Source organism: Lipotes vexillifer, unplaced genomic scaffold, assembly GCF_000442215.2.
Source record: "Lipotes vexillifer unplaced genomic scaffold, Lipotes_vexillifer_v1.1 scaffold366, whole genome shotgun sequence".
In the NCBI taxonomy this organism is placed as follows: domain Eukaryota; kingdom Metazoa; phylum Chordata; class Mammalia; order Artiodactyla; family Lipotidae; genus Lipotes; species Lipotes vexillifer.
The window spans coordinates 2,383,005-2,394,948 of NW_006780143.1; the positions used below are offsets into that span (position 1 = coordinate 2,383,005).

General features: G+C 41.0%; 1 protein-coding gene across 2 annotated transcripts in view; it reads right to left on the reverse strand.

Moving 5' to 3' along the window:
• The window catches only part of DEPDC1B (DEP domain containing 1B), a 95,284-nt gene that overhangs the window by 80,714 nt on the left and 2,626 nt on the right, over positions 1–11,944 (reverse strand). For both annotated transcript variants that reach the window (XM_007453223.1, XM_007453224.1), the window contains exon 2: positions 9,665–9,930. In XM_007453223.1, the coding sequence (XP_007453285.1) occupies positions 9,665–9,930 (266 nt within the window). The remainder of the gene's footprint in view (positions 1–9,664; positions 9,931–11,944) is intronic.

Here is an 11,944-nt window from a genome sequence, read left to right on the forward strand (position 1 = left end):
AAAAAAAGAAAATACACACTAAAAAAAAAAATACAAAGCGCAGCACAACACAATCTGCAGTTGGTTGAATCTGCAAATGTGGAGATACGGAGAGCAAAAAAAAAGTTATACTCGGATTTTTGACTGTGCAGGGGGTCGGCGCTCCTAACCCCTGCATTTTTCAAGGGTCAACTATATTTTGTTTCAAGGTCAACAGTATTTGAGAACTACGCCTGTTCAATCTATCTTCTCTGGCCTAAAGAGCTTTGTCTCCATCTGAAATTGGAACATTCAGTAAGCCAAGCTCCTTTGATTTTTCTGAATTCCATTGCCCCATTCCCTACTAATGATGCATCATTCTCTATTAATGATAATAACCAGGTATCATAAATTCATAGGAAAGAAAGCTGGGTAAGGGTTAAAGCAAAAAAGCATTCCAAGAGCAAGTTGGTGAAGACCAAGTGGATAAAACAAACAAATATAAAGGAAAGGATAAAGTAACCTGATAGGGAACGTGTAACTATGACCACAAATGAAAGACCAAGATAGATAAATCACAAGTTTGAAAGTTAATCACCAAAAAGCCTAAGAAAGGATGTTACAAAACAAAAGTTGATCTGTTACCGGGAGTTGCCTTTTGTGAGTGAGGGCAATCTACTTCAACCTTCTATTTAACGTACCATACTGGCATCTTTTACATCCAAAGAAGGCAGTTACAATGCAACCTCCATTAGAATCAGTTAGACTAAAGAGCCCAGTACAGAACGTTCAGCAGCCCCACCCCGCCCCCGCCAGGTGTAGCCATTATTCTTAGTAGACTCAATTCCTGTGCCTCAGGGATCCTGAGCTCCATCTCCTTTGCTACAGGCCAATCTGACCTGGTGCTTAGCTCTCAGGCGGTCCCAATACACACAGAAATTGTGGCACTATTTCCTAGGCCCAAAGAGCTGCCCCAGTTTTGCTACCTCTACAGGCATTGCTTGTTGCAGAAACCAATTCTGGCTAATTTAACCAGAAAGGAGTTAGAAGATATCCTAGTAGGTCACAAGATCAATAGCAGAGCTGGAAAACCAGGATCAGAAAGTTAAAAAAAAAAAAAAAATTGGGACAAAAGGGACAGAAGGAAGCCCCACAGCACACACAGCAGGAACCACGAGTGACAGGTTAGTGTGAAAGCCACTGCTGGCACCAGGGCTGCTTGTCCTTGCTCCTGCAGGCCACCACTGCTATCGCAACCAACTCTAAGCTGTCCAAAGTCCTAGGTAGGAACATACCAACAGCCAAGTGTAGGATGTGTGCCTGCACTGTAACTGCTCAGGGGCAGGGAGAGAACGTCTCACCTGCCTAGGCTTCCACTGGGGGCGGGGCCCTCCTTCCCACCAAGGCTCACACAAACAAGGAATCCCACAAACTAGAAAAGGAGTCTAGAAGGCGTGGCAGCAAAAAAAAGCCAAACATCTACTACATATTTTTCTTTTTTTCTTTTGGCTGCATTGGGTCTTCACTGCTGCGCATGACCTTTCTCTAGTTGTGGCGAGTGGGGGCTGTTCTTCATTGTGGTGCACGGGCTTCTCATTGCAATGGCTTCTCTTGTTGCGGAGCACGGGCTCTAGGCATGAGGGCTTCAGTAGTTGCAGCACGCGGGCTCAGTAGTTACGGCACGCAGGCCCTAGAGCACACAGGCTTCAGTATCTGCAGCACGTGGGCTCAGTAGTTGTGGCGCATGGGCTTAGTTGCTCCACAGCATGTGGGATCTTCCCGGACCAGAGATCAAACCCATGTCCCCTGCATTGGCAGGCGGATTCTTAACCACCACGCCACAAGGGAAGTCCCCTCTACTATATATTTTTCCATCATTATCCCACAGCTATGACACTGTGACCTGGACATTCATTCTTGACCCCTGTGGGAGGTATGGGGACAGAGACTTTGAGACACTCACCCAGCTCCAGCTCCGGAGGCTCCAAACTCCTTGAAACATTAAATAGGAACAAAGCCATTCCGAAGATTTAAACACCCACTAAACACTGTAGATGTGTCTGAAGAACTGCAAGGTATTATGGATTGACAGTTGCCTTGAAAAAGACTTGAGTTACATTCCAGGCCTCAATAAAAGAAAATGCCAAACATCAACAAAGATTCTAAATGAAAATAGCAATTTCAGACTAATGAATAATACACTTAAAAAATGTCAGACTTCAGGCAAACCTGAAGGCCTATGGAGCAGTTAGGGTCTAGCCTGGAATTTGGCTATAAAATGTGGGCCCTTCCTTCTTTTTCAGCCCCATGGCTGGCATTCTCATTCAGGCAACATCACCCCCGCCAGTTACCTTGAAAACCTCACCAGTTTCACTGACTTAAAAATCTATTCTATTACTACTATTCAATTCCCTTTTTTCGGCCACATGGCGCGGCATGTGGGATCTTGGTTCCCTGACCAGAGATCGAACCCATGCCCCCCCGCAGTGGAAGCACAGAGTCTTAACCACTGGACCACCAGGGAAGTCCAATTAACTCAATTCTAGAACACAGACTTCATTCCTACTCAAAACACGGACCTTGGCTGCCTTTTCCTTTTACATAAATGTCAACTCCATAGCCAAGTATTTAAGAAACACCACCAAATTTAGCCCTATGACTTCCTGACCTAAAACTTCTCCAGCCAGGTTAGCCTCCTCCCTCTTCTCCCAGAGAAGCTGACTTAGGTATATCTGACTGAGAGCCGTGGTCCTGTCACCTGAAATATGCTCCCCCTTCCCATCCCATCTGATCATCCAGACCCTATCCCATTCTCAGGACCCAGATGGACGTCCTCCACCTCCCTCCTCCAGGAGATCTCACAAAATTCCAGTCCACACCGACTGGGTCACAAACACAGTTCCTGCACTGACCAAGACAGACAACATTACCATGATACAGTCTGGTATGATGTAGTGAAGTGGTGGGAAGGGCAGCAACTGGGGGGAATTTGCTCCAATTAAATTTGCTCCAATTTGTTCACAATTTTTTAAGACGATGTGTTATAAGCTAATAACATTAGGTGCCTGTGTGGAAGGGAACTGGGTGGAGAGTTTGTTTTTTCTCTACTCTAGTCAGTTCCAGATTTATTTATTCCAGGTCTATTATCACACTGTTTAGCCCTATGGCATTTTAGTTTCTAATAAAGCAAAAGGTCTTGTTGCCCAAGATTTTTTTGGCTACTTTTGTGCCTTCTCTCTTCCGGATGAATTTTTACTACTGTCGACTGAAAAAAATGGACGACCTAAAACTTCAGAATCATGTATTATTTGGCGAACTTTCTCAGGAGTTCAAGCCTGGAAGGCAGCCTCTCAGATAGCTCTGAGAAACTGCTCTGAAGAGGTAAGGGGAGAGCCAAGATATATAGGAGTTTTGTAACAAAGTCCAGATAGTGGGAACATCAAAAGATTAATTAAAGAAAACCATATATCTCAAGTTAATTAACTTTGCGCTTTCCTATGTATGGGAAGATGCAAGAGTCTGGGCTCACTGAAATCATCCCTTTGACATGCACCTTAGCTATCTGGGGCCAGTATCCTGTGCTCTCCCAGCCTGAGCCCCCTCAGGGCTCAACAAGGTGGCTGCAGTGGCTGATGGCTGCAACATCCTTTGTTTACTGATAATGGCAGGCAGCATTCTTAGTCCACAGTATCCAGAAGCAAGTGGGGTACTGGTATGGAGCAGAGGTGCCTAAAAGAAGTCATCCTATCATTGTAAACTTCCAAACAATACAATTTATTGATTACTCTTTTACTGGAATGATTTTAAAAATTGAAAATAAAAGCAATATGTACTCAATGTGTAAAATTAAGAAGAGAGAAAATAATTTATGCTGTCTTTAAGCCCTCTATCCAGAAATAACTACTGTTAACATTGTGACTTTTCTATATTTTTTTGCTTAAGCCTTTACATGGGAAAAAGTAAGAATAAACTATTTTCTATCCTGCTCTTCCCCCTCTAACCCCCACTCTATTTCTATTCTGCATTTGAAAGTTATTCAGCTTCTTCTCATCCAGGACAAACTAGCATTTAAGGTATTAAAAAAAACAACACAACTTGAGAATAAATAATAAAAATAAGAAAGCTTCAATGCAAGTACAAGGCCTGAACCCCACCTGGGGGAGCAAGGTAGAAGGGAAATTTTTATTGTATATACTCTTTTGTACTTTGTAAATTTTGAAACACATGAATGTATTACCTTCACAAAATACACAAAATTGAAAAACAAAAATGAGAAAAAAATTTCAATGATTAAAAACACAATGCCAGTTAAACAAAACAGCTGTGTCAACCCAAGGACTGCCAGTGTAGTATCTCTAAGCTTTTGTTACAGGTTCATTTTGGTTAATTAATTCAATACTGCCTTGGTTCTGCTCCATATCTTTTTGATATATGCATACTCTCTCTCAAAAGAGATTGCAAAATTAGGGAGGAAAAGAATGTTACATTTCTTTCATATCTTCTTCATCGCCTAGGACTTGGAAAACACCTATGATATGTACTCAATATTTGGAACCATAAAAGTTTAGAATGGAAAAAGACCTTAAAGATCTAGTCCAGCGCTGTCATTTTATAGATGAAAAAAATTGATGCATAGGAAGTGTACAAAATTTATCCAACTATCACAGGATAAAAACTCAGGACTTGAAATGAATAAAAACAAAAGAAAAACAAAACTCACAATCACAATTTTAAGCTTTACTATAAAAACAAAAGGTGTCCACTAGAGGGAGCCAATAGTCCATTAACTTGAAGAAGTTCCTATTGGCCCCTTCAAAAGACCTATAGGGTAATAATAAAGACTTTTTCCCAAGGCCACAGAAAATGACTGAAGGGCCATGGACCTCAATCAATGTAAATTCGGATTTCTTTCACTAGAGGTAAAAATAGAGACTTTTCAAATCTCCAGCATTAAAAAAATGTTATTAGCATATAGTAAAATTTATTCCTTTTTTCTTGTGTGTGTGTGTGTGTGTGTGTACTGCTCTATCAATTTTAACACACATATACACTTTGTAAAGCCACCATCACAATCAGCAAACAGAACAATTCAATTATTCACAAAAAACCTCCCTCCTGCTCTGACTTAGTCACACATCCCACTGCACTGGATATGCACAGAAGCGTTCCATATAGACGTTCAGTGTTTATCCATTCACCCACAGGAACATCTGAATTAACAGAGATGCTATAAATATTCAGGTGCGGAAGGGTAAGCTGGGACGAAGTGAGACGGTAGCATTGACATATATACACTACCAAATGTAAAATCAATAGCTAGTGGGAAGCAGCCGCATAGCACAGGGAGATCAGCTTGACGCTTTGTGACCACCTAGAGGGGCGGGATAGGGAGAGTGGGAGGGAGATGCAAGAGGGAGGAGATATGGGGATATATGTATATGTATAGCTGATTCACTTTGTTATACAGCAGAAACTAACACAACATTGTAAAGCAATTATACTCCAATAAAGATGTTACAAATATATATATTCACATACAAGTTTTTGTGTGAACATAAGTTTTCATTTCTCCAGGGTAAATGCCCAGGAGCAGGAATATGAAGTCATATATAAGTACATGTTTAACTTTAAAAGAGACTGCCAAACTCTTTTCCAAAGTGACTACCAATCTAGGCTTCCCACCATCAATGGAGATTTCCAATTGCTCTGCATCCTCTCTTGATTTTGGCGTTATTAGTATTCTTATTTTAGCCATTCTACTAGATATGCAGTGGTATCTCACCATGGTTTTAATTTGCATTTCCCTAGTGCTAATGATGTTAAACATCTTTTCAAGTGCTTATTTGCTGTCTGTATATCTTTGATGAAGCACCTTTATATCTTTGATGAAGTGTCTTTTCAAATCTATTATTTGTTGTTTGTTTTCTTACAGTTGAGTTTTGTGAATTCTTTAAATATTCTTGATACCAGTTCACTGTCATATATGCGATTTACAAGTATTTTCTCCCCAACATTCGCTTGTCCTCTCATCCTCTTAACAGTGCCTTTCACACAGCAAAAGTTTTTAATTTTGATGGAGTCCAATTTACCATGTTTTTTCTTTTATAAATCATGCTTTTGGTGCCATGTCTAAAATCTCCTTGCCTAACCCCATAAAGATTTTCTCCTGTTTTTCTAAAATATTTTAGTTTTACATTGAATTCTATGAATGAATTTCTGTATTAAAAAAATTAGGTTTAGGTTGAAGTTCATTTTTTTGCATGTAGATGAATAGATGTCCAACTGTTCCGACATTGTGAGCCTTGGTGGTATAGTGGTAAGCATAGCTGCCTTCTAATTGTTCCAGCATCATTTGCCAAAAAGACTAATCTTTTTCCTTTAAGTTACCTTTACATCTTCGTCAAAAATCAACTGGCCATGTTTGTGTGTGTTTCTGGACTCTGTTCTGTTCCACTGACCCAAGCGTTCATCCAGCCCTTCACCAACACCAGTCTTCATTACTGTGATTTTATAGAGTAAGTCTTAAAACTGGGTAGCATGACTCCTACTTTTTAAATAAAGAACAGTGAAAGTCACATTCAAGAAAGCTGACAAAATCTACATAACAAATTTCAGGTTCAAATTAAAGATTTTGGAAATAAGCCAGAAAAAAGCAAATATGAGGGAAAAGACAGAAAGAAAAGGAGAGAGAAATGAAGTAGAAGAAAAAGAAAAGGGGAAACAAGTGAGAACATGACAGCCATACACATAAAGTGGTATAAACAGAGAAAGAAATAGAGAAGGAAAGAAAAAAAGGAACAGGAAGAAGTAGGAAAATAAAAAGAAAATGGTTCCCTGCACATTAGATCACAAGCACTATACCCGAGCCAGTGAATTTCTATCTGTAAGCCATGAACACCTTGGTTACAACTGCATACCAGAGCTAGCATCAGTAGTAAGAACAGGGCAAGGGCCCGGTGGAGGCTCCAGACCAAGGACCCATCCTGCTAAAGATCTAAAACAGGTCAAACACTTTCCTCATTTAATAGTCCAAAACAAGCAATGATCATAATACACACCTCTATTTCTATATAACCCACTTCATTAGGTTTAAATAATCCTATGTAACTGTCTGTTCCCATACATAAATGGGCCGATTCAATGATCACCATGGAATTTACTGATGTTTTGTTTAGAGGTTTCAAAGAGACAACTGTCTAGTTCTCTGAGGATGAACTATCCAACCTGTCTACCGTACGGGGTTGTCACGAAGATCAAATGAGATCATAAAGAATTGCTTCATAAACAAATTTCTTATAAAAATACAAGGTAGTATCACTAGTTCTCTTCATCCAAAGTCTGGGGCCACGAAGCTTTGTTAGACACAGACGACAGCATATGGCTCAACTATGAGGATCCTTTAGTGAAATCTAAAATTGCCTCCACTGGCAGCCAGTCCAGCTCTCTTTCTAGTCACCCATGTTACTAACAGCAAAGAGTGGTTCAGTAGATAGTTCTGGGCCCTTCTCTGCAAAATCTCCTCTGTTAGGGACATTCAGATATTAGGATCTTACTTTCCTTTCTTACACACAAAAATTCACTATTTCCCCCTACTTTCTATACTTAACTCTTGGATTCTTGAAAAATAAAATCACAGTTAACAAATGTAAATGCAGTCACACAGCAAATATGACATGTTTTTAAACTAAAAATAAGATTTGACACATTCCAAAATAAAAGCTTCACTCACCATTTCTGTTATAAAATTCTCCTGTGGTGTGTGTGTAATTTCTGTCTTTAAAAAATACTCTAAGAGTCTTTATATTTCATGTTGCTTTCTCTAACTATGCCTTTCTGTAATTCACAGACCCAGAAAACCACCTATCCCCTGCTATATTTATGTAAGTGTTTAAGCTGATTATGTTTACCTTACCTCCTTTATTTGAGAAGACAGCTGATCATATAATATGTATTATATAGTACTTTATACATTACCGGAATTCTGTGAATATATGAACGTGTGTTGACTACACTAAATATTTCTGGTTTATGATTCTGTTTACTCATTCGGTCATTAGTTTATTTAATAAGCTAGTCAACCTCATGCCGTGGCAATGGAGGCAGTCTGACACGCCACAAGAACACAGGCTTCAGAGATAGAGACCTCAGTTTAAATCCTGACTCTTACTACTACCTGAGTAACTTTGGACAAGTCAGTAACTTTGGCCTCATTAATTTCCTAATCTTTAAGATCAAGATAATACCACCAACATCTACAGGTGCTGAGTTCAATGACGACTGTGCAATGAATCTGGCACATCACAGGTGTTGTTGGTATCAGTTCCTTTCTTAGACCTTAGAACTAAGGTCTAAGAAAGTTCTAAGTAAGAACTTAGTAAGATGCTGTACATCTGAAACTAATATAATATTGTAAATTAACTTATACTTCAATTAAAAAAACACAGGCAATTAAAAAAAAAAAAAAGAATCCCCAGTGAAGTGTGGCATGTGGAACCAAGGGTAGAGTTTCCACTGCCTGATACTAATAAGCACTATGGTCTCAGAACAGGCTAAAATCACCCAAGATTCTAATTAAAAGTTGGATCAGCAAGCCAGAAATAACTGCCAAATGGAGAGACAATTAATTGCCCAGCTGACAATCTTGACATCTAGAAGAGGGAGATTGCTGATGAAATTCTGTGACGAAGTTAGATCCTAAACATACAAAGTTGTCTGGCCTTGGCCTTGGTGGTGCCTCACCTTGCTCTGCAGCCTTTCTCAGCCTCTAGTCCCCAAAGGAACCAAAGAAATGACTCAGACAGGAAACAGTCACGTTTTCTCTGCTCAAACCCAGGTGACCCAGTGGCCCCCAAATGCCTCACTGAATGTGCTGTAAGAGAATTCCTTACTCTTCTGTTGGAGTAAAAGGCAGCATATATTGAGGGCCCATCATCTTCATTTCTTCACTTAATACCTCTCGGGTTCTTAGCACTTTGGTAGCCCTCTCTGTAGATAGCTCAACAATTCCTCTTTTCTGGACTCGTGTGACTTCATTCCTCTTTAGTATTCTCCCATTCCCTGAATTCTAGGCAGGTCTCCTCCAGCTCCAGCAATGAAACAGTCTAGCATGCAGTGAGGACAGAAGTGTCAGCAGAGAGACATCCTTGCCCTCAGATTATTGGGTAGTAAGTGAGCAATCATAAAACAGCACTAAAACATGAGCAAAAATGTTTAGGGAAAAGCAGACATGCACTGCAGGGTTAATCTGAGACATCGGGGAACTCTAGCACAACTCTTCATTACAGACCTGAGCTCCACTTAAAGATCAGATGCCTCTGCCACTAACCCCCTGAATACACACCTTCACACTGCTCAGAAAGGTGAAAGACAGAACCACTGTTTCACCCTTTCAGGTTCCCCAGGAGAGGTACTAAGCTACTACAGCCATCCTCCCAGTGTGCAAAAGGCACAAAAAGTCTTCCTTACTGAAAAGCCACTGCAACAAAAGACTACTTAAGGGGTGCTCTATGAAGAAAAGAGCACCAAGAAAAACTATAATCAATTTTGCTGTAGCAGCAGATTCAGTTCTCCACCCAACAAATCACAAGTTGCAGCATCACGCCCACGGACAAGTAAGTTCTTTCACATGAAGAAGTTTCAATAGACTGACCAGATCCACTGGTCCTCCCCAGACTCCTCCCCTTCGGGGCTGACTTGTTGCCATTACCTGTACAAGTGACGGTTGTCTTCAAAGTCTTCCTGGCCCCATTTTCCCTTGATGTCTTCAATAACGTGATTCTTCAGGAATTTTTTCAGCAGCTGGACCGTCTGTTTGCGGGTCACTTCGGGGCCAAAGTTTTGGCTGCGCCTCAACAGCTCATGTAGCCAATCCACAGCTTCGGCCGCTGTGAAGCAACGTTCATAACTTTTGAAACGACACCGATGTTTCCGTAACGGCATCTTGGTGCGAAAAAGCTCGACTGTTTCATTCCACTAGGGGCAAAAAGAGAGGAATGCATTTAGTGATCAATTGAGTTTTTTACAAGGTTATTATATCCCAAATATTTAAGACAATGAATGCAGTTTTTCCATTTAAAAGACTGCCTTAAGGGGACTTCCCTGGTAGCACAACGGTTAAGAATCCGCCTGCCAATGCAGGGGACACAGGTTCGAGCTCTGGTCGGGGAAGATTCCACATGCTGCAGGGCAATTAAGCCCGTGCACCACAACTACAGAGCCTGCGCTCTAGAGCCCACGAGCCACAACTACTGAAGCCCGCGTGCTTAGAGCCCATGCCCCGCAACGAGAAGCTACCGCAACGAGAAGCCCGCGCATCGCAAAGAAGTGTAGCCCCCTCTCGCCGCAACTAGAGAAAGCCCATGTGCAGCAACGAAGACCCAACACAGCCAAAAATAAATAAATCTTTTTTACATAAAAATAAATAAATAAAAGACTGCCTTAATAACAGACGGAGCCTTGATTTTTTTTTCATTTACAACCTTTACACACTAAAGAGAAAGTAACTTTTACAAATGCATTTATTCATGCAATAAATATTTACTGGAGATGTTGCCATCAAGTTGTCCAATGATGTGAACTTAACAGATTTTTACATTAATGAGAAACATATGAACAAAAATAATGGTAAAACTGAGCTCAATATGCATAATTCACTTCTTAGAGCCCTGTGTTTAATACGAGTTTACCTCATTCAGCAACTATTTACTGTTTGTTACACGAAAGGCACTGTATGGGGAGAGGAAAAGGGAGATGCATAAAATACAGTGCCTGGTGTCAAAGCATGTTTAAAAATTCTGCATTATATTTTCCTATTTAAAAAAAATCTACCCGGTCCGGAAAGATCCCACATGCGTGGGATCCCATGCACCACATGCGTGGGATCCTATGCGCCACAACTCCTGAGCCTGCTCTCTAAAGCCCACAAGCCACAATTACTGAGCCCGCATGCTGCAACTACTGAAGCCCGCGTGCCTAGAGCCCGTGCTCCACAACAAGAGAAGCCACCGCAATGAGAAGCCCGCGGACCACAACGGAAGAGTAGCCCCCGCTCGCCGCAACCAGAGAAAGCCCACGCGCAGCAACAAAGACCCAACACGGCCAAAGATAAGTAAATTAATTAATTTTTTAAAAAAATCTAGACATCCAAGCCATCATCAGCCATCCCTAAATTAAATGAAATGTTCACATATGGTGTTCTTCCTGCATAATTAGTCCAACATTTCCTTAGGACCCTCGTCTTCCCACCATTCCTCCTAAAAGTCCCGAAAACTCAGAGCCTTACTCTCATAACCATTCTCTCTCCTCTCATGCTCCTCTTTCAAGTCTATCACTTTACAGACTCTGAACCTTATTTTTCACCTACCTTCCTACTGAAATCAGCTCTTCTGATTTCACCTTTTTCTTTCAGTGATAGTTCTGACCTCAGCATACTCTTTTTATTTTGCCCAACACTGGTTCCTTTTCTTCTCTTCCAACCAGGCCTCTTCTTCCAGGTTTCTCTTCATATGCTCTACTGCCCAATCACCTCTGCACCTGTTGTCCCATTTCTCTTCTCCCTTTGATGGATTTCTCAGCCACAGTAATCATTCCTGAGTATACAACACCAGGTGCTGCAAGGGCCCAGGTAGGGTCTGTGCAAGCAGGCACCCTGGATGTGCAGCACTAGGCACAACAAACACACAGTTGGTACTCAACAAGCAAATGCCTAACTGGTCTTTCACTTTCCTTATTTTTTTTTTATTTACCCCCTAACTTCAGGCAACTTAATTCTACTTTGAATCCCAGTCATGTCTTTCTCCTGGCCAAACTCAAACATCTTTTTGTCCTATGCATATCAATCTTTCTACTTCATTTGACACTACTATAAGCCATGCTCCAAATTAAGTTGGTCCAGATTTAAACTTTTTCTTTTTAACTTTCTTAACACCACACACAAGGCTTCCCTGGTGGCGCAGTGGTTGAGAGTCCGCCTGCCGATGCAGGGGAC